General features: G+C 58.2%; 8 protein-coding genes across 8 annotated transcripts; 4 read left to right on the top strand and 4 right to left on the bottom strand.

Moving 5' to 3' along the window:
- Nucleotides 1-93: 93 nt before the first annotated feature.
- On the bottom strand, nucleotides 94-1,523 carry B0T15DRAFT_235547 (class I glutamine amidotransferase-like protein). The gene is made up of 4 exons (XM_062863010.1): nucleotides 1,218-1,523; nucleotides 679-1,153; nucleotides 567-618; nucleotides 94-442 (listed from the first exon to the last, which is right to left on the bottom strand). The coding sequence occupies exons 1-4, from the start codon at nucleotides 1,321-1,323 to the stop codon at nucleotides 278-280; spliced, it is 798 nt and encodes a 265-aa protein (XP_062720082.1). The 5' UTR covers nucleotides 1,324-1,523; the 3' UTR covers nucleotides 94-277.
- Nucleotides 1,524-2,162: 639 nt separating this feature from the next.
- B0T15DRAFT_235561 (urease accessory protein ureG) lies at nucleotides 2,163-3,476 on the top strand. The gene is made up of 2 exons (XM_062863011.1): nucleotides 2,163-2,526; nucleotides 2,727-3,476. Exons 1-2 carry the CDS (start codon nucleotides 2,333-2,335, stop codon nucleotides 3,370-3,372), a joined length of 840 nt encoding a protein of 279 aa, XP_062720081.1. The 5' UTR covers nucleotides 2,163-2,332; the 3' UTR covers nucleotides 3,373-3,476.
- On the bottom strand, nucleotides 3,476-6,290 carry B0T15DRAFT_235683 (uncharacterized protein). Its single transcript, XM_062863012.1, has 2 exons — nucleotides 6,041-6,290; nucleotides 3,476-5,957 (listed from the first exon to the last, which is right to left on the bottom strand). The coding sequence occupies exons 1-2, from the start codon at nucleotides 6,150-6,152 to the stop codon at nucleotides 3,580-3,582; spliced, it is 2,490 nt and encodes an 829-aa protein (XP_062720080.1). The 5' UTR covers nucleotides 6,153-6,290; the 3' UTR covers nucleotides 3,476-3,579.
- Nucleotides 6,291-6,466: 176 nt separating this feature from the next.
- On the top strand, nucleotides 6,467-8,261 carry B0T15DRAFT_418318 (WD40-repeat-containing domain protein). The gene is made up of 2 exons (XM_062865503.1): nucleotides 6,467-7,192; nucleotides 7,247-8,261. Exons 1-2 carry the CDS (start codon nucleotides 6,500-6,502, stop codon nucleotides 8,219-8,221), a joined length of 1,668 nt encoding a protein of 555 aa, XP_062720079.1. The 5' UTR covers nucleotides 6,467-6,499; the 3' UTR covers nucleotides 8,222-8,261.
- A 286-nt stretch (nucleotides 8,262-8,547) lies between these two features.
- Nucleotides 8,548-9,316, bottom strand: B0T15DRAFT_494768 (peptidyl-tRNA hydrolase PTH2-domain-containing protein; the record flags this gene model as incomplete). Its single annotated transcript, XM_062867043.1, has 2 exons — nucleotides 8,548-8,873; nucleotides 8,944-9,316. The coding sequence occupies 2 exons, from the start codon at nucleotides 9,314-9,316 to the stop codon at nucleotides 8,548-8,550; spliced, it is 699 nt and encodes a 232-aa protein (XP_062720078.1).
- Nucleotides 9,317-10,304: 988 nt separating this feature from the next.
- B0T15DRAFT_235357 (putative nicotinamide riboside protein) lies at nucleotides 10,305-11,981 on the top strand. Its single transcript, XM_062863008.1, has 3 exons — nucleotides 10,305-10,461; nucleotides 10,524-10,670; nucleotides 10,733-11,981. The coding sequence occupies exons 1-3, from the start codon at nucleotides 10,451-10,453 to the stop codon at nucleotides 11,796-11,798; spliced, it is 1,224 nt and encodes a 407-aa protein (XP_062720077.1). The 5' UTR covers nucleotides 10,305-10,450; the 3' UTR covers nucleotides 11,799-11,981.
- Nucleotides 11,982-12,071: 90 nt separating this feature from the next.
- Nucleotides 12,072-14,232, bottom strand: B0T15DRAFT_512466 (Six-hairpin glycosidase-like protein; the record flags this gene model as incomplete). Its single annotated transcript, XM_062867981.1, has 5 exons — nucleotides 12,072-13,159; nucleotides 13,221-13,352; nucleotides 13,406-13,479; nucleotides 13,534-13,903; nucleotides 13,983-14,232. 5 exons carry the CDS (start codon nucleotides 14,230-14,232, stop codon nucleotides 12,072-12,074), a joined length of 1,914 nt encoding a protein of 637 aa, XP_062720076.1.
- Nucleotides 14,233-16,313: 2,081 nt separating this feature from the next.
- On the top strand, nucleotides 16,314-18,555 carry B0T15DRAFT_235427 (SART-1 protein). The gene has a single exon (XM_062863009.1). The coding sequence runs from the start codon at nucleotides 16,390-16,392 to the stop codon at nucleotides 18,400-18,402; it is 2,013 nt and encodes a 670-aa protein (XP_062720075.1). The 5' UTR covers nucleotides 16,314-16,389; the 3' UTR covers nucleotides 18,403-18,555.
- The last annotated feature ends 697 nt before the right edge of the window (nucleotides 18,556-19,252 follow it).

Genomic DNA, 19,252 nt, shown 5'->3' with positions numbered 1-19,252 from the left:
ATGTCAGTCGACAAACGGGTTGACCGCACATTGCTGGCCCGTGGAACAGCATCTTGTTAGACTTGCAAGCGAGTCGTATATGAGGTTGATTAGACGCTGTCCTTTGTAATTATAATTCTGGTATAAAGAAGGCTAGAGTCTCGCACAAATTGCCAATGGAACCGGCTTATCCCAATTTCCTAGCTCATGGCTGAAGATGGTTGGAAAATGCCAAACGAGATATCGTCACGAGCTGGCTATCTCGATGCCCACGGCGGCGCAGGGGAAAGCTTGGCTACTAATTCTGCGGTGTGACGTTGAACTTGGCGCCGAAGCCCTCGTCATCACGCCAGTCGGTGATCATCACATGCTCGATGCCGCCGGCGACGAACTCGGCGATGGCGGTGCCGTTGTCGTACTTTTGCCTGATGAACTCGAAGGCGAGGTCCATGCCGGCGGTCACCTATTCAGAGGGGGTTTTGGCTTTGAGTTAGTACCTGTACTACAGGACAAGGGGGGGTGGGGGGAATGGTGTCGTGGGAAGAATCTGAATCTGGCCAAGTATGAACGGGGCGATAATGACATACCCCAGACGAGGTCCAGACTCTGCCGTCTTCGACCCAGCGGGCGGGCGAGACCCTGATATTTCCCCGTCAGCGACTCGAATGGGAAGAGGTATTCCGCGTAAACGAAACTCACCACTTGACGTTGGGCCCCATAGCCGTGATGGTCTTCCACGCGGCCTTGTTCGTCGTCGCGCGGTGCCCGTCCAGCACGCCGGCCTGTGCCGCGATCCCCGCGCCGGTGCAGATGGTGATGAGGTACTGCAGCCGCGGGAAGACCTTCTGGATGTACTCGATCTCCGGGCCCAGGTCGGGATTCCGCGCGGCCGCCCCGCCGGGGATCACCAGCACGTCAAGCGGCGGGTTGTCGGCGTAGGTATGAGTCGGCATGACCGTGGGAAAGAAGGACGAGTTGAACCTGTTCATGGCGGGGCTGACCGGCTCTGTCGTCGCCGGATCCAGGGTGCGGCTCAACAGGGCGAGTTCCAGGTGTGTCTGGCGTGAGAGCCCCTGCAGGATCTCCAGGGGGCCAAAGACGTCCAGGACGGAGAAGGCCCGCGGGAGGAGGAAGCCGTAGCGGACTGGCGAGGAGCTGGTGGTATTCGTATTGTCTAGGTGGTCGGAGTGTGTATCAGCGAGTGGTCTGTGAGGGGATTCTGTATGAAGGGGACATACCGCAGCTGTTGGAGGCGCCCCTGGCACAATGCATTGTTTCTGCTGCCACGGGGTTGATGAAGGACAGGACGAGGAGGACGGAACTGGCAACAGGGAGCAGCATCATGCCGACTGGTAATGCGAGATCTCAGGACTTTCCGAGTGAGAATACTCTAGGTGCGTTGTGAAGCAAGTCTGCGGGAGTGAAGAAGGGGAGGATGAGGGTGGCTAGAACACATCCCGAGAACTGATCAACGGCGGGTTGGGCAACCCTATTTCTACTTTCCTCGCCAACGCATTAACACAAACATCAGTCACCGAAACACATCGGTCTTCCCGCCATCCAAAAGTTCTATAACCTCCGGGGTCCCTCGGAACGAAACGTCCCCTCGTGCCGCCGCTTCCCGCAGAAAGCGTAACCGAGGGCAAAACTTGTGCATTCTGGGCGCAGACGGGAGCCCAGTCATACGGTGGTTGCAGAAGCCTCCAGCAGGATGACTTGGTTTGTTTCCAAGTCCCGATGACAAATCACGTAGAGGGCACGACCACAGTTACGCGGCTCAGACGTCGACGAGATGGGAAGGAAACGAGGCCATTATGCGGCGAATAATCGGGCTGGGTTGCGTTTGTGGAGCAGGTATGCGCATGTTTCTGTAAGGTCCTTGCGGTCCAGTCAGCGGTGAGGACAGCAGCTGACATGCGTGCTACGCCTGCGGATGGCTTGCCAAGTCGGAACGGGCCCTGAAAAGAGCTGGGAAGGGATGAGTGCGTTGGATCCTTCCGGATCAACGACATGAGGTCCGTCCTCTTGATTGCCTCTTCCGTTGTTGATGTGAAACGGGAAACGCGACGCCAAGGGCAGTCGCAGGGTGTGAGTTGTTCTGAAAAGGAAGCAATGTACAGGGTTAGGGTCCTTCAATTGACCCCCACGCCGAGTCTGCCCCTCAGTCCGAAAGCGATGCCCCTCATAATGGGTATTATCAGGAGGGAACAGCTTCGCGATAAGCCCACTCGAAAGTTGAAGCTTCAAGGTCCTTTACTTTTGCTCAACATCTAGAGCACAACAAATCTTTGCTGTTTGAACCATTGGCAACTGAGCTAATATTCAAAGCTCCCAAAGTATCGGACGTCACACAATGTCCGGCGTAACCCACTCACACGACGGAGTGCACTCGCACTCCCATGCGCACTCCCACGACACCTTCAACGCCGCCGAACACGGCCACAGCCATGAGATTCTCGACGGGCCCGGAAGTTACGTCGGCCGGGAGATGCCCCTGACAGAAGGCCGCAACTGGAACGACCGGGCCTTCACCGTCGGCATTGGTGGGTAGGTTGCTCGCCCCGTTGGTCCTTCCCTCTTCTTTACCTGACCCCCCGCCCACCCTCCTTACATGTGTACATACAACCTGGAAGACTAGGGGCACGTGCGCACATCGGCGATATCCCCTTCCATCACCTCCCTTATTATTAAGGTATTCTCCAATTTCACCCCTCAGATTACTAACAATCTTGATACCTTCAACACAGGCCAGTCGGATCAGGCAAAACAGCCCTGATGCTCGCCCTCTCGCGGGCGCTACGCAAATCCTACTCGGTCGCCGCGGTAACCAACGACATCTTCACGCGGGAAGACGCCGAGTTCCTGACGGCACACCGCGCGCTGCCGGCCTCGCGCATCCGCGCCATCGAGACGGGCGGCTGCCCGCACGCGGCCGTGCGCGAGGACATCTCGGCCAACCTGGCCGCGCTGGAGGACCTGCACCGGCAGTTCGACACCGACATCCTCCTGATCGAGTCCGGCGGCGACAACCTGGCTGCCAACTACTCCCGCGAGCTGGCCGACTACATCATCTACGTAATCGACGTCTCCGGCGGGGACAAGGTGCCGCGCAAGGGCGGGCCGGGCATCACGCAGAGCGATCTGTTGGTCGTGAACAAGACCGATCTGGCCGAGGCGGTGGGCGCCGATCTGGGCGTCATGGAGCGGGACGCACGCAAGATGCGCGAGGGCGGGCCGACTGTGTTCGCGCAGGTCAAAAAGGGCGTTGCGGTGGACCACATTGTGAATCTGATTCTGAGTGCGTGGCGGGCAAGCGGAGCGGAGGAGGCGAGGAAGGCGGTAGGAGGGCCGAGGCCGACAGCCGGATTGGAGGAGTTGGGGGAAGACGCTTGAAGGGGGAGAAGGAAGAGATGGTGGAAGGCTTGGATAACTGAATGCTCGTCATAGAAACGAGAGATGCAGCCATCACTTGAAACTGGAGATGCCCGGGCCTGCAGAGGTAAACTCGGTACGTGCTGATCATAACCTCATTATTCCAGAACACTGTCGTAAACCGCTGCGCCAAGCCCTGCTGGGTAAGTCTATAAGTAACCAGTTCCATCACTCAACATCTGCATCCATCGCGTCCGCCTGTCCATCTTGTACAAGCGACGGATCGAGCAACAAACCGTCCAGTGGCCTGGCAATGCGCGGCCACACTCGCTTATACAGACTGACACCGATAGAGTCCTGCGGATTGATCCGCCCATCAAAAGTCGCTTTGAAATAACCATGTGTGCCGAGAGGCTCCTTGATATATCCGCTGCGCCCTCTCTTGGTCCACAGAGGCAACGCCTTGAACCACTCGACATCCTCCCGGTTAAAGAACATGTAGCGGATGGTCACGATCTTCTTGTGGATGTGGTATGGGTGGCCGGTGAGGATGGCCCGCTTGGCAATAACACGCGACGTCGAGGGCGGCAGCGTGGTCCCTGTGGCAACGAGCGTGAGGGGCAGACTGGGCCCTTCGCTGTCTTCCATTCCGGCTTCCGCTTCAGTACCCGGAGCGGTCCGCTTGAAAAAGAGAGTCGGAACCGAGCCCCATGTAACGGGACCCATGAAGGTCGCCACGGCAGACTGGCCAGGGTGCACGTACCGGCAGTACTTGTGGACGTCGTTGGGTGTGCTTCCGCCCTGGGAGAATAGAGGGTTGATAACGAACCTCCGAGGGCCGTACTGCACAATTAGCTCCTCCTTCGCCTTGATTGAGGTTGGGTAGTCGGAGCCGAGATTGATCAGTATGTTGACAGCAGTCCGCTTGTGCTCGTGCCTTAATAGCGAGAAGAGGGTAACAGGACGTGTCGGGTCGTAGGACTTCTGGATCGCCACCGGCACTCCTTTGAGGTAAACGTGGACGCGAGTCCCAGGGGCCACACCGCCAACTAGGGCCTCGCGAGCCACTCTGACCCGGGATGCCTGGTAGTCGGAAACCCGGAGCAACCGCTGCCAATCGTCGGGCTCAAACGCCCGGTCCTCGTCCTCCAACCAAGGGCTTGTCCGCAAGCTTTTGAGTCCACGGTACTTAGCCAGCCGTTCCCGTGCGAGTACGTTGGGATGAAGCTCTATCTCATCAGGGAACTCCAGGTCGTCCTCAGCTTCCGTCCGCTTGCTCTTGCGGTAGGCTTCCAACCCTCTTGCGTCCTCATCCTCGTCGGGCTCCTTGAAAGCTACTGACTGAGGGTATTCTGATGGGCCAGCCTCTGTCATGGAATCACCAGCAAGACCCTCCATTCCATCTTCCGGCCTCGCTTCCTCTTCGGCGCCCTCAGCGTCTTGCATCTCGTAATCCTCCAAGTCAGAGCCCGAATCGGATGCATTGTCGTCGTCCAAGAACCAGGCGGACTGATACTTCGATGTGCCTTTGGGAACTTTTTTCGGCATATGCAGCTCCTGCACGTGGTCGTCGTCCGAGAAATAGTGGTGGTCGTCCAAAAGAACTCCCTTCTTGGAGGTGGTTGCAGTCGTCGCGGCGTCCATTTCCTCATCATCATCACCCTCCATTGGCGCCTCCTCCGGTGCGAGGTCATCGAGACCATCCTGGTCCTCGGTGGGTAGCTCAAGCGTCTCCTCGGTGGCGGCATCATCATCCATGTTCATGGCATCCTCTCCCTTTCTTTTCTTCCGCGTCACAAGCGGCGCTGAAGTAATCTTCTCGATCTGAAAGGTGCCCCAATCGCCCACTTGCACTAACCGATCAGCCTTCAGGCCCTTGCCCCGGACCACACCGGTGAGCACGGTGGGCCCCGTTGCCGATGTCGCCCACTCGATGTCCTCGACCAGCATCCAACTCCGCTCATCTCTCCACCTGATGCCCTTTGGTGTGGTGCTGCATAATGAACGCATCAAGTTTGTGCATTCTTGCCGGCTATCGAGGTTGTAGATCCTCTCCTGCTCCGGATGGAAGTGGGAAATGTACGATTTGAGGGAGGAGACGACCGAGAGTCTCTGCTTGGCCGGCTCGATCCTGTTGAGTCCCTGGACAACAGTGAACAGAGTCGACATGCCCTGGCTCTCGACGCTCCGCAGGATCAGCTCGCCCAAGGGGTCGACCTCGACCTGGGCCGAGAGGATGAGCACGACAAAGTCGGCGACCCGGGAAGCATCCAGGCACGCAGTGAGATCCCTCTTCAGGGGGATATACTGCAGCTTCTGCTTGAACCTGTCCACCGGTACCCGGAAGCACCCATCGTGCACCTCAGTCTCGATGTCGACGCTCCCATTCAGGCTTTGGATGGCGGCGGCGGCGTCGCAGTCTCCGCAGAGCGGAATAACGGCGACGTTGCGCGGAGCCCCATCTTTACCGGTGAAGAGAGAGGTCTCCTTTTGGTGTTCGCGGGCCTTCTCCAACTGCCGCTGCCGGGCCTGGTTTCGTCGGTCGAGCTTCGACATGACCTGCTGGTGTGGCGTCTTGCGCAGTCCCTTTTCACCGGCGATCCTGCCTGAGCCAAGAAGGTCAGCTAACCTTCTTTCAGACGAGAAAGGCCCTGGATCCGGTTTGGTGGAAATCCGGCGAGAGTCATACCTTTTGCGGCGTCGCGCAGTTGGCCCTTGGTTGCCGTCCGGGACTTGAACGGCTTGTGCGACGTCTTAGTCGTCGGCCTGTGGGAGTGAACCCCGCCCACTGCGCCCGGCATCTTTCCGTCGCCGCCGGCTTTGAATCGAAAAGGAAGGGACGCCACTTTGGTCGACAGGAAACAAGCACCTGCACGGGAAGGTACACACTCGCGCACCCCCAGGGTCAGAATGATCACCTCTGTACAGTTCAGGTACCGAGGGGTGGTGATGGCGGGGCATCTTATCCCATTTTTGCGTTGTGTGCCATATCTTATCAAGCCCGGTGCGACCAATCATCATCCTATGTATGGACTTTTTAGTGGGTCCGTCTTGAAAATGTCAGATGCAAGGGCTCGAGATCTGAGGCGATGCTGTGCCTGTTCTGATTCTGAATCTCCAATCGTGCACTTGGTCGGCGGTCAACAACATGGACACAACAGACACCGTGGATGCGCCCCTGACCATGGCCGAGCAGCCCAATGGGCCGCTAGCCATCAACAATGCCAGAACCGAGTTTCGATCCAGAGCCGAGCTGGACCGAATCCGCCGCCACAAGCAAGCGCAAAAAGCCTACGGACGCGGGCGCCGCATCGATGTCAAGAGCGTCAAGGACAAGAAGTTACGGCGCAATCTCATTAACCTCGAGAACAAGTACAAGACGGCTGCTCTGAAGGCGAAAGAGGCCGAGATTTTGCTCGAAAACACATCCGGCTTCTTGGAACCGGAAACCGAGCTCGAGCGGACATACAGAGTTCGCCAGGACGAAATACAGAAGGAGGTCGGCCTCGAGGTCGCACAGAAGAAATTCGAGCTAAAGCTCGATGCTCTGGGGCCTTATGTCTGCGAGTACAGCAGAAACGGGCGGGATCTGATCCTGGCGGGGAGGAAAGGCCATGTCGCGACTATGGATTGGCGGGAGGGCAAACTCGGCTGCGAACTGCAGCTGGGTGAGACGGTCCGGGATGCTCGCTTCCTCCACAACAACCAGTTCTTTGCGGTGGCGCAGAAGAAGTACGTCTACATATACGACGCCAATGGCGTTGAGCTCCACTGCCTTAAGAAACACGTCGAGGTCTCGCACATGGAGTTTCTCCCCTACCACTTCCTCCTGGCGACATTGGTGAGTGCCCAAGGAAACGGCTGGCAAGGTGGTCGAGACTGACGTTTCTTGCAGAGTATCAGCGGCCAGTTAAAATACCAGGACACGTCGACTGGTCAGATCGTCGCCGAGATCCCCACGAAGCTCGGAACCCCTGTCTCCCTCGCGCAGAACCCACACAACGCCATCCTGCACGTCGGCCAACAAAACGGCACCGTCACGCTATGGTCACCAAACTCGACAGAGCCTTTAGTCAAACTACTTGCTCACAGAGGCCCTGTACGGTCGCTCGCAGTCGACCGGGAGGGGCGGTACATGGTGTCGGCAGGGCAGGACAACCGGATGGCCATCTGGGACATTCGCAATTTCAAGGAGGCAGTCTCCAGCTACTTCACCAGGTCACCAGCGTCATCCGTGGCTATATCGGATACGGGGCTGACGGCCGTTGGCTGGGGGACAAAGACGACCATTTGGAAGGGTCTCTTCTCAAAAGAGAAGCCAGTCCAGGAGAAAGTTCAAAGCCCCTACATGGCCTGGGGAGGCGAAGGACAATCAATTGAGCGTGTCCGGTGGTGTCCGTTCGAAGACGTGCTAGGCATCGGGCACAACCAGGGCTTCTCGTCCATCGTGATTCCGGGCGCGGGCGAGGCCAACTTCGACGCGCTCGAGGTGAACCCGTTCGAGACCAAGAAGCAGCGGCAAGAGGGCGAGATCAAGGGCCTGCTGAACAAGCTGCAGCCCGAGATGATCGCGCTAGACCCCAACTTCATCGGCAACCTCGACCTGCGGTCCGAGAAGCAACGGCAGGCCGACAGGGACCTAGACGCGCCAGCGGTGGACATTGCGCAGGAGATCAGGAACCGGGCCAGGGGGAAGAACACCGCGCTCAAGAAGTACCTGCGGAAGCAGCGGAAGAAGAATATCATCGACGAGAAGAGGCTCAAGGCGGAGGAGATGTACAAGGAGATGCAAGAGAAGAAGGACGAGAAACACAAGGAGCGACAGGCCGAGCTGGGGCCGGCCCTGGCGAGGTTTGCCAGGAAGGATTAGAAGAGAATGATACCCCAATAATGCATTGGGCATGCGGTGTGCTGTGGTATATGGCCCAGCAAGCTGCTGCCCAAAACTTTGCACACGATCAAGGCGTCGGGCTATGTGATATCCATGGTATCAATCGAGACACCTGCGCCCGTCAGAAGCCTGGTCGCCGTCTCGCCATATGTGCCTTGGCCTGAAGACAGACCCGGTCTAAGTAAGGTATCTACCAACATTGAGCCGCTCCGTGGAGATTCCCGCCCGCTTTACTAAACACTAACAACTCTTAATTGCCCTTTTGATTAAGCCCCTTTTATATTACCCCATTCAACCTTGCCCATTCACAAGAGCTTCAAATGGCCCGTGACCATATCAACCATGCTCTTGGGCGCTGGCCCAACGCCCAGCACCGTCCGGCTGCCCGAGGCGATCTGTGTCCTCCCCGCGTCGGCAATCACCTCGGCCGTCACGCCCAGGCTCCGTGCTTTACCCATCAGCTCGAGCAGCTCGTCCTCGCTCTTCACCTGCACGGCGATCTTGGCCTGCCCCATGCGCTCCCACTGCCGCAGGATCTTGGCCTCGGCGCACTGCGGGTCCCGTTGCGCGGCGCGGAGGAGTGTCTTGTAGCATGCCAGCGTGGCGTGCGAGCATTGCGCGGCGATTTTGCCTTTTGCAACAAAAGACAGGGTTAGGTCCAGGTCTGGAGTGCGGAAGGCGGGTGGAGAGAAAGGACTAACCCTTGGTCATGCCCAAGTCAGACCTGACTACTAATACAAGCTTGCACTCCTCGTTTGGGTTGATGTTGAGGGACTGCCTCCCCGATTGTGATTGTGACAGTGGCTGCGATTGTGATTGGGCTGATGCGCGCAGCCCTTGGCGGCGGTCGGCCTCCTCGCCGTTGGCCCAGTTGGGTGCGTGGTCCAGTACGGTGTCTTCCTCGTCGACGTCCGACTCTTCGCTCTCGACTGGGTCTTTGAAACTGGCTTCGCGCTCGGCCCTCAGATCGGGGGATATGAGCCAGCCGCGGGTTGAGTATACGCCGAGCCCGAAGCCCGAGAGGAGCGCGACGATGCTGGTGGTTATGACCACCGCCGAAGTCATTTCTGACATTGCGGCCGGAGTTAAAGTGGCAGGAGAGGCGACGGTTGGTGTGGGAAAGCGTGTAGAGCTGTATGAAGGTGTGATATCGTGGAATCGGCGTTGATGTAACCCAGGATCGTGGATTTCTAAACCTGCCGCGACCCTGATAAGATAACGATGACGTGTTGGTAAATTTACGGTGTTTAACCCTATACGGATGCCCTAGCCACTGCTGTCAGCAACGGCCGGTGCAGTGAGAAACACTCAGCACTTACAGAAGGAGCAATCCTAATCCGCATTTCTGGCCGAGTCTCTCCAGGTCACAAGGCGACCATTTGCGCTTCGAAGCACCTGAAATTGTTTCAAGGGTCCTAGGGCAAGTTTCGTCCGAACAGGATGTCGTGGACGGGCCGCATAGTAATCCGGTATGGCGTTGTAGTCTAAGGGGGGTTACGAGCACAGCAGAGAACGCAGCACCAAGTCCCTGCGTATATTGATGGGCGTGTAGCTGGCGATGGCTTCAGTCAGGGTGGGTAATAGTAAAGCTTGATACTAGTAGTGCTCTGGAAATCTGTGTGCCGTGACTTGACCTCGCTCACCTACTAGGCACTGCTAGGGAGCGTCAAGCGCACGGTCCACATACCGGCCGAGCGATTGGAGGTCCTCCGCATCCTATTCAACCGGTGTACAATACATCAACAGCTTCTTATTAGTTGGTCGTCCATTCCCATATTCATTCATAGAATCTAACACGACGCGACGTATAGGATACAGAACCTCATCTTTCTTTGCCATATCCCGATAGAGGGCGGCATCTGTATACGGTCAGGGGATCCGGTAGATGGATGTCACCCACACTGTACGAAGTGCCTTGCACACTTCAAAGTCCTGCAGATATTCGCTCACTTCAGGTACAATTTGCTCAGGTCAAGAACTCTTTTTGAATCTCCTCGTCTGTAGGTCTCCTGTCTACCGAGATGAAATCCCGATAACTGTCTGGCATCGAGACGTTGCTGTACTCCGTAGTGCTTGTCACTTCACCTGGAAGCACACACTGTGTAAAGTACGACCATCGGCCGACGGGGCTCATCACCCCACTCGGTTCTCAATCTCACTCACTGTCTCACTCACTCACTTGCGGCTCACGGTTCCGATGATAGGCTCATGACACTACCGTAAGTCCCTGTTCTGGCATTTGACTGTAGACCATTGCCTAACTGACCTGAAAAGTCTTAAGGCTCGAAATGGAGCAGCCACGCACGATTCTAATCGGCATCAGCGGCTGTTCGTCGAGCGGCAAGACGACTCTCGCACGACTGCTCCGCGACATCTTCCCCGAGACCTTCATTCTCCATGAAGATGACTTCTATAAGCCAGAGTCGGAGTAAGCTCGCGCTCGCCCTCGCTATTCGTTCCCGGCTGCTGTCGGCTCACATAGCCCCGAAGACTTCCGATTAAGGATGGCCTCCTCGACTGGGACTGCCCGGAAGCGATCTCCATCCCGGACCTTGAAGCCGCCCTCACCCACATCCGCGAGACGGGCTCATCACCAGTCAGTAGCATCGTGCCCAACACCACTACTACCCCATCCTCCGACACCAACCCCTGCTCGTCCACATCGCGCCTCTCCCATCGCAGTGGCCACGGCTGCACCTCCTCTCCTCTCCCCCTACCACCACCACCATCCTCACCACGAACTCCCCTCGCATCCTCCTCCTCCTCCTTTACCTCATTGCCCTCCTCGGGAAAATCATCATCGTCAAGAAGTTCGCTCACCACAACAATGCCCGCCCGACGAATACAGGCCTCCCTCATCTCCAAGGAAGACCAGAATTCCGTCGGCCCGAGCCCAATAAGCCCCTCCCGGCTGGCACACTGCACCGCCAAAGTCCGCGCCTGGCTTGCCCCAGGCCAACCGGGCTCTCTCATCTTCTCCTCTCCCCCTCCACCACCACGATCATCAGCAGGTGAAAGCAACGAGAATGATTCACAACCCACCCCTCAAAACCAGGACGACAACGAAGAAGAGAAGAAGAAGAAGAAGAACAGGAACAAGAAAAATACGCGCCTGTGCATCCTAGACGGCTTCCTCCTCTTCTCCCCGCAGCCGCAACCCCTCTGCCGCGTGACCTCGCTGCTGGACATCAAGCTCTTCCTACAGGTGAGCAAACAAAAGGCGCTGCAGCGGCGCGAGGCGCGCGACGGCTATGTCACGCTGGAAGGATTCTGGAAGGACCCTCCGGGCTACGTGGAGAAGATTGTGTGGCCCAACTATGCGGCGGCGCATCGCTGGATGTTTGTCGAGGGGGTCGTGGAGGGCGGCAGGTTGGATGAGGGTGTTTTGAGGCGCGAGGGGATTCGGGCAATGGCTGCGAATCAAGGGAAGGAGGATGCTGAGTTTGGGGAGATGCTGGAGTGGGCTGTGCAGGTTGTTATGGACGAGTTGGAGAGGATTTGTTTGGGTGGGGAGAAAGGGGTGGATGGGGCCCGAGGTGACGGAGATGCGAAGTGAGACGACTCGGTATGAAGTTTGGGCGGAGGGCGGCATGATGTTAGGGGCTAGCCCTGCTATGCTGACCTTTGAAGTTTCTCAAGCCAGTGTGAAACGCGGAAGGTGAACGATGAAAAGTACACTCAAGCGTTCTTAGTATGTCGGCCTTTCGATGCACATATCCATCTCCATGTTATCATTCCATTCTAACCACTCATCTCTCCAGCCATAAATCCTGATCTGATCCGTCATAAATCTATCATAGGCCCGACCATCCAATCCTCGCATCCCCCCTTACCGCCAACTATCATTCACCGTCAGGCTAGCCGCACACTGACCGGCGGCACTCTGGACCGTCAAGCTGCGGTTCGGATCCGACTCCCAGGTCACCTTCCCGTCGGACCCGACCTTGACATACTTGTACTGCACCGCTTGCCCGGCCGGCAGCGGCACCGTGGCGCTCCATATGGGATTCTCGCTCGTGTAGCCGCTCGCCGACAGCGCCGGGGCGTCCGCCACGTTCCAGCTGCCCAGCTCGGCCACGCTACCCACCACCTTGATGCTCTCCCCCCACTGAGTGGCCACGCGCTCGTTGAAGGTGACATACACCTCGCTGGCGTCGGCACAGTTCGTCGGGAACGGGGAAGGGGCCGGGGCGGCCGACGGGTTGGGCGTCTGGTTGGCCGGGAAGGACGTCTTGGTGGCGGCGGCGTAGGTGCCCCTAACGGCGAGGGGCGAGCAGGAGCTGGGGAGCGTCTTGCCGTTCTCGGCGCTCCAGCCCGCAGGCACGATACCGGCGCGGCGCTCGGCGGCCGAGAGGAAGGCCGAGTAGGACCAGGTCAGGTCGGCGGCGGAGATGGGCTTACCCGTGTTGCGGTCGAACTGCTCGGCGAGCGAGCCGTCTGCGGGCGTGTACTTGGCGGCCACGTTGATGAAGTCGTCGGCGTAGGCGGAGACGGCGTCGAGGATGGACTGGTAGGTGGACGAGCCCTTGGCGTACGTGCCTGCGGCGATGGAGGGGATCAGGTCCTTGAAGAAGGGCAGAGACAGCTGGGTCACGGTGATGGAGCCCGCTTGCTTCCAGACGTAGATGGCGTCGTAGAGCTGCTCGGCCGCTGCGAAGTTGCCGATGTACCACGGGTTGCCGTTGTAGTAGACATCCTCCGAGTATCGGCCCACGGCAACGGCCTTGCCCTGGGCAATGCCCGAGTTGATGGCGTAGACGGAGCGGAACGAGTCGACGTACGCCTTGTGGTTAGCCAGCGCCCTGTCGCTGCAGGGCTGGAAGGTGACGGCATCGCAGCCGACGGCCGGGTCGAAGGTGTGAATGGAGGTCAGGACCGAGTTGAGATCCTTGCCCGACCGGGAGGTGCCCGTGTTGACTGCAGCTCGCTGTTAGTTAAGGGCTGCGCCGCTATCCAACCACGGAGAGGATAAGCTTACTGTTGGAAACGACGTAGCTGCCAGATGCCGACCAGAAGGTCTGCTGGAAGCACAGGACCTGCGGGGCCACGGTAATGCAAGCGTTGCATGTGGTGTTCAGCTGGGCAGCAAGGTAGGCGCCCTCGACCAGAGCTGTTCCCTGTCAGTTTGCGATCACTCGAGCACATGCAGCGAGCGGCACTGACCCCGGTGAGTGCTGGCAATGGTGAAGAACGAGCTGCCAGGAACCTCCTCCCAGAGATCAAAGCCGGTCTGGTTCCTAGGGGAGAGTTAGCACTCCGAAGACAAGACACAAGATTAGGGCGTATTGTACCAGTACTGAGCGGCGTAGGCAAGGTCGTTCTTGATGACCGGCCACACGACATCCGCGGCCGTGGCCGTGTACCCGTTGTTGATCAGCCACCTGGCATACCGCGTGAGGGCGATGGCGCGGAGAGGCGGGCCGTCTCTCTGCGGCCGGCCCCAAGCACCGGTGAACTGGCTGAGGTCGACCATGAACTTGGGCTCGCCGAGACCAGCACCGTCCGAGAGGCTGCCCGAGGGGTTCGACACGCCCTGGACCTTGGCCTGGGCGGCAATGTAGTTCTGGATGGTGCTCTGCAGGGAGGCCGAGTAGTTCTGGGCAAAGGCATCCGCGATGCCCGTCAGCACCAGGGCCGAATCTCTCGTCCACGTGTACCAGTCTGTGCGACCCCCATCAGTACGCCATGCAAAGGGTTCTCGAGCCACCACTTAACCCTTACGGGAAAGAGAAGCACTTACAGTCGGGCTCGGACTTGGAAGGGCTTGCGACGACCACGCCGGCCGCAGCCCCGGAAGCAGCACAGCCGTTGGAGCCAATGTTGCAGAGCAGCTTGCTCCAAGCGATCGGCGTCTCGGTCTGGACGAACGAGTCGACGGACCGCTTGAGGATGGCGCCCTCCCGCTTTGCGCGGAGAGCGGCGTCGGGCAGGCCCAGGGCAGCCTGGACGGCGCAAGTGCCCAGGACGAACAGCGACGAGAGGGCGTGCATGGCGGGCAGGATGAGGCCGGATGCGTTGAACGATGCCAGGTAATCCTGAGCGTGCAGTGCCACGTCCATCATGGAGCTTGGAGATCACCCCTTTCTTATACCCGCCTCAGTACCAACACAACAACAGCGTCCTGCCCGTGATGTCCACCCTCCTTCCGCATTGGGCTCGGCAAGAGCCGGACTGCGGTTCAGTCTAAAAGTCGCGCTGTGTCGGGAACGGATGCCGTGGGATGCGGGGCTAGGACCGAGATCCAAGTGCAGTGTCGTACAACTCGCTTATTAGCGTTCGGTGTTTCTTCAACAAATGAGTCTCACGCCGTCGCGCGTTGCCCCAGTGCAACGTCGAGATGGCTATACTTGGCTGCGTGTGAGAGATTGGCCCGGGAAAGAGGGCGCTCGATCGGCCCTGCTAAGAACCGGGACGCGAACCTTGGAAGCGAGGAATTGAGAAACACCGACGTGCTGCCGTCGGCCTGGGATACATAGTGTAGGTAAGTAGGTATGGGGTGCAGCGGTGTGGTGTCACAAGCACTGTTACACGTGTACCCCAGACTGACCGATCGACCTGCAGTGTGGGGGACGGGATGAGCCCAAGGGAGCGTGTCACGGCGCTCTCCGGACAACTGCGAGGAACCAATCGGACATGGAGGCCAGACAAGCAAGGCGGACATGGCAATGGTTCGAACTCCGACACCCTTGCTCAGGTACGGACTCACAGAAGAGAGGAATTACGGATATACTCTGAAGAAATGCGGACGAAGATGGCGGATGCAACTGTACGCTACGGTTTGGGTCGACTGTGCAGGTTGAAGGTTAGGTGGAGACGGAAGTCGCCGGTCGTTACCAGCATGTTTTAAAAGCCACGGCGTGACAGCTGCTTTGCTTGTAAGTTGCAAGGTCGGGTGCACACATGTCTTCAAACAGCACATGAATGCAGCCATTCGCTTCCATCTAATCTAGCCGAGGTATACTCAGTACATCCTTCCTTCGGAGTTCGAACCATGCAGTCAACGCCGAGCGCGGCTCCCATGCCCGATCGCATCAAGAAATCGGGCCGTTGTTGGTCACCTAAGGACCTGGAGACGACTGCCGGCCCCGCCTCGGCACCCAGCGGACCAAACTGTCAAGCGGGGCCCCATACGGCAGCTGCAACCAAAATGGTAGCTCGCGCCGAGGCTCAGGACGACGACGTCAATGCCATTATTAGTACAGTACGTATGCAGGTGTTCAGCCATGTACTGCTTGCGGAGTGCATAGCACGCCATGGTCTCGAGACTAAGACCTCTTGGAGAACGCAACACGCTCTGCCATGACGAGATCGAGGCCTGGTTCCGCCGAGAAGCACCGACACATCCACCGACTCCCACCTTACTGCATCACCACGGGCCACGACGCGCATGGCATCAGACCGTCATCGGTCCTATTCTCTTGTCCAGCTTCGCGCCCAAGGGAAAACAGGCAATCCTCGGAATAGTCGGTCCGCCCACTAAGAGAATGAGGTGCCCAAGCTCGACAACCTGGAACGTGACGATCAATGAGCGAGTATGGGCATGGACGACACATACGGGTCGCCCAGACAGCTCCTACGCGAGGAATTGCAGAAATGTAGCATAGCCATGGTTTCCCCCAGCCCCATTAACCAACGGTCTCGGCGAACGGCTTGGAATATGGCATCTCCTAAATCATCCGGTTGACCACGCTCAAGCCTTTTACAGCGAACGTGGCTCCCCGGAGTTCGGTCGATCTTGGACCTGTCGGGTGGAAATTGACATCATGAGAGGTTGATGGCTCCTTGGTTCACCGAACTGCCGCAGCAATCGACCCTGACCACCGAGGTGGCAGAGGATCGCTGGGCACAGGTCCTTGAAGAGAGAAAAGAGAAGAGAAAGAGGAAGCTTTCCAAACTCGCGTTCACTAAATAGCTGCGGAATTTTTTGGGAAGTGGGGCCAAAGTCGGCCTTGCGTTTTTAGCTTATCTTATCGCTCAGCTGCCACTCAGCCACTGCGGGCCGTACCCGGTCGCGCTGACTTGCGCATCTGCCAGCCTCATTTCCTGCATGTCTTGGATTCGCCGCAACCCGCCTTGCGCTCAACATCAATACACAGTAAAGGTCGTTTCAGTCCCCAATTCGACATCGGCCAGCACTCAACATCAAAATGGACGCTGCAGCGATTGAGGAGATCAACAAGGTCCGGGTGGCAAATGGCATGAAGCCTTTGCCAGTCCCTGGAGCAGCGCCACCTCCCGACGAGACGACGCCAGAACCGGAGGTCGGTGACGATGGTCAGCCTGTCAGCACCCTGGAAACCCGCGAAGCCGCCGCCTATGAGAATTTCAGGAAAATACAAGAAGCGGAAGACGCCAAGAAGCGACGCGAAGAGAAGGCGGCTGCGATCAAGAAAGCCCGCGAGCTTGCGCAGCGATCGGCTGTTGTCGAGGGAAAGGGGTTGGCCGACGACGACGACGACCTCGACGTCAAGTCATGGCTGAAGAATCAGAAGAAGCGGCAGAAGAAACTTGAGGCTGCCCGCAAGGCGGAGGAGGAGAAAGCTGCCGCCGAAGCTGCCAAGGCTGCCGAGCACACGGCTGCTGACCTGGCCGGCGTCAAGGTCGCGCATGACATGGCCAGCTTCCTCGGGGGCGAGGATCAGATCCTTACGCTCAAGGACACTGGCGTGTTGGAAAACGAGGATGAGGGTGACGAGCTCGAGAATCTGGCGCTGCGCGAACAGGAGAAGCTACAGGAGAAACTCGAACTGAAAAAGAAGAGGCCCGTTTACGACCCGAACGACGTGGATGAGACGGGGGAAATTGGCCTATTATCAAAATACGACGAAGAGATCTACGGGAAGAAGAAGAAGGCGTTCACATTAGATTCGGCTGCGACTGCGGCGGAGCTGGGCGATATCCTTGAGGCGCCGGTCCAGAAGAGGAAACGCCAGGCGGTGGACATCGATATTCTCGGTGAGCAACCCTGCGAAGCACGCATTGGCACTTCCGGATTTGAGCTAACCGGCAGAACAGAAGACGCGCCTGCGCCGACTTCCGACTATCTCGACCCGTCAGAGGTCAAGGTCAAGAAGCCCAAGAAGAAGTCCAAGTCGACAAGGCAACGTCGGGCCGATGACGACGATATTCTCTTTCCGGGAGACACTGGCGACGGTGGGCCTCCCCAAGAAATGGAAGTTGATTCCGGTGCTGCCGCCTTTACGAAAAAGAGGAAAGTAGTCGACGACACCTTCGTCGATGATGACGACCTCCAGTCGTCCCTAGCTCTTCAAAGGAGAGAGGCGCTGAAGAAGCGGAAGAAGATGCGGCCGGAGGATATCGCAAGACAGCTACGGGAAGAATCCGCCCAAGCAGATGGGCAGCCGCAGGAAGAATCGGGCATCGTCATGGACGAAATCAGTAGATTCGTCGATGGGTTACGCGCAGAAGCCGAAGAAGAGCGTAAACCGCGCAGATCAAAGTCTGCGGAAGCGCCAGTCACAACCATGCACGACGAGTCCTCCGAAGACGAAGAGATGCACGATGCCGACCGCCACCCTGTCGGCTCCCGCGACACCTCGCCCCTCGCCGAGTTGCCCCCGATCGGTGTCGAGGAAGAAAAGACAGTCGACCAAGGCCTCGGCGCAACACTGGCCTTGCTTCGCGACCGCCACCTGATCGAAGAAGGCAAAGGCGCCGAGCTCAACGAGCAGTTCCGCCAGCGCCAGCGCTTCCTCAACGAGCTCCGCCGCCGGATGGACCTCTTCGACCAGGAGACGAAGGCCCAGCGCGAGCGGGACCGCGCCTCGGGCCGGTTGGAGCGCATGTCGGTGCGCGAGCGCGAGGAGTGGCAGCGCCAGCAGAACACGCTGCGCGACCAGCACCAGTCGCGGGTCATCGATGCACTGTTCCGGGAAGGATACCGCCCCAGCGTGGAGCTCAAGTATGTGGACGACAACGGGCGCTCGCTGGACGCCAAGGAAGCCTTCAAGGAGCTGTCGCATCAGTTCCATGGCAAGGGCAGCGGCAAGGGCAAGACGGACAAGAAGCTCAAGAAGTTGGCGGAGGAGAAGAGGCGCATGGCGCAGAGCATGCTGGACGCCAGCCAGAATGTGGGTATGAGCTCGGCTACGTCGCATCAGACCAAGAAGGAGAGGAAGGCGGGTGTACGGTTGGCTTAGGTGGGAGGTGGGGAGGAGATGACTGTGTGGGACTGGCGTATAGGGTTGGTAATCAGGGGATACAAAGGTGCATCAACCCTCTCTTTCGTTGAATATATGAGTTTGAGTCTGTACTGACACGGTTGTTGAGCTTAGTTGTTGTCCCGTCAAAGGTAAGGCGTAGAGGGAGATGTCCTGGCTGAGTCAGGATGTCGAAATGCATTGTGCTGATGTGTGTGTGATTTATGTGATGCGGCCCAGCCGGGACTGTTTGTCCTTCCGCCATTGCCATGGGTTGAAATGTTGAACCAGTGCGCCCTTGAAGCTATCAACCCACCCAGTTGACTGGCTGGTTCTTCCGGGCCGTTGGGATGCCGTCCAGACCAGTTCGGGTATGCCTATGGCAGATGCGCCTATTATCCTCCTTCCCGGTTTGATTATCTGTAACTGGTGGCTCCTGGCATTGTTCTAGGACATAACCTCCCGCAGTCCGTAGCGCAAGCCTACTTCCAACGCCTACGCAATATAGATCAGCTAGTACTCTAGACCTCAGACAGCAAGGATATGATACCGTCCCACATTGCAAGGCAAGATTCGCCCAACATCTCAATTCCATAACCGCACCCAAACCCAAGATGGGAAGGCTTCACTGCCCCCAACTCATCAGTGACCAACACCCTCCGCTCCCGCTCCCGCTTCCCCGCCCTCGCCCGGCACTTTCACCGGCCGGAGGAATTCGTCGACGATCGGCTTCGCTTTCTCCCGGTGCCGGGTCGAGATGTACCAGGTCATCCAGACGATGAAGACGAAGGTGAGCATCCAGACTGCCACGAGGCGGGCGGAACGCCGTTTCCGTGGAGAGTAGGGAGAT

The sequence above is a fragment of the Chaetomium strumarium genome, assembly GCF_033439665.1.
Source record: "Chaetomium strumarium strain CBS 333.67 chromosome Unknown B0T15scaffold_5, whole genome shotgun sequence".
Taxonomy (NCBI): Eukaryota; Fungi; Ascomycota; class Sordariomycetes; order Sordariales; family Chaetomiaceae; genus Chaetomium; species Chaetomium strumarium.
Note: the sequence above shows the minus strand (reverse complement) of the source record. Positions and strands in the feature narration are given on the sequence as shown.

What these genes read in the sequence shown, in the direction of transcription:
- B0T15DRAFT_235547 (XM_062863010.1), bottom strand. Translation starts at nt 1,323, where the DNA reads ATGATGCTGCTCCCTGTTGCCAGTTCCGTCCTCCTCGTCCTGTCCTTC. An exon ending in GGGCGCCTCCAACAGCTGCG is followed by an intron (nt 1,154 to 1,217) that starts GTATGTCCCCTT and finishes CCGACCACCTAG; the next exon opens with ACAATACGAATACCACCAGC. An exon ending in ATGGGGCCCAACGTCAAGTG is followed by an intron (nt 619 to 678) that starts GTGAGTTTCGTT and finishes GGGAAATATCAG; the next exon opens with GGTCTCGCCCGCCCGCTGGG.
- B0T15DRAFT_235561 (XM_062863011.1), top strand. Translation starts at nt 2,333, where the DNA reads ATGTCCGGCGTAACCCACTCACACGACGGAGTGCACTCGCACTCCCAT. An exon ending in TTCACCGTCGGCATTGGTGG is followed by an intron (nt 2,527 to 2,726) that starts GTAGGTTGCTCG and finishes CCTTCAACACAG; the next exon opens with GCCAGTCGGATCAGGCAAAA.
- B0T15DRAFT_235683 (XM_062863012.1), bottom strand. Translation starts at nt 6,152, where the DNA reads ATGCCGGGCGCAGTGGGCGGGGTTCACTCCCACAGGCCGACGACTAAG. An exon ending in ACTGCGCGACGCCGCAAAAG is followed by an intron (nt 5,958 to 6,040) that starts GTATGACTCTCG and finishes TTCTTGGCTCAG; the next exon opens with GCAGGATCGCCGGTGAAAAG.
- B0T15DRAFT_418318 (XM_062865503.1), top strand. Translation starts at nt 6,500, where the DNA reads ATGGACACAACAGACACCGTGGATGCGCCCCTGACCATGGCCGAGCAG. An exon ending in ACTTCCTCCTGGCGACATTG is followed by an intron (nt 7,193 to 7,246) that starts GTGAGTGCCCAA and finishes CGTTTCTTGCAG; the next exon opens with AGTATCAGCGGCCAGTTAAA.
- B0T15DRAFT_235357 (XM_062863008.1), top strand. An exon ending in TTCTATAAGCCAGAGTCGGA is followed by an intron (nt 10,671 to 10,732) that starts GTAAGCTCGCGC and finishes ATAGCCCCGAAG; the next exon opens with ACTTCCGATTAAGGATGGCC.
- B0T15DRAFT_235427 (XM_062863009.1), top strand. Translation starts at nt 16,390, where the DNA reads ATGGACGCTGCAGCGATTGAGGAGATCAACAAGGTCCGGGTGGCAAAT.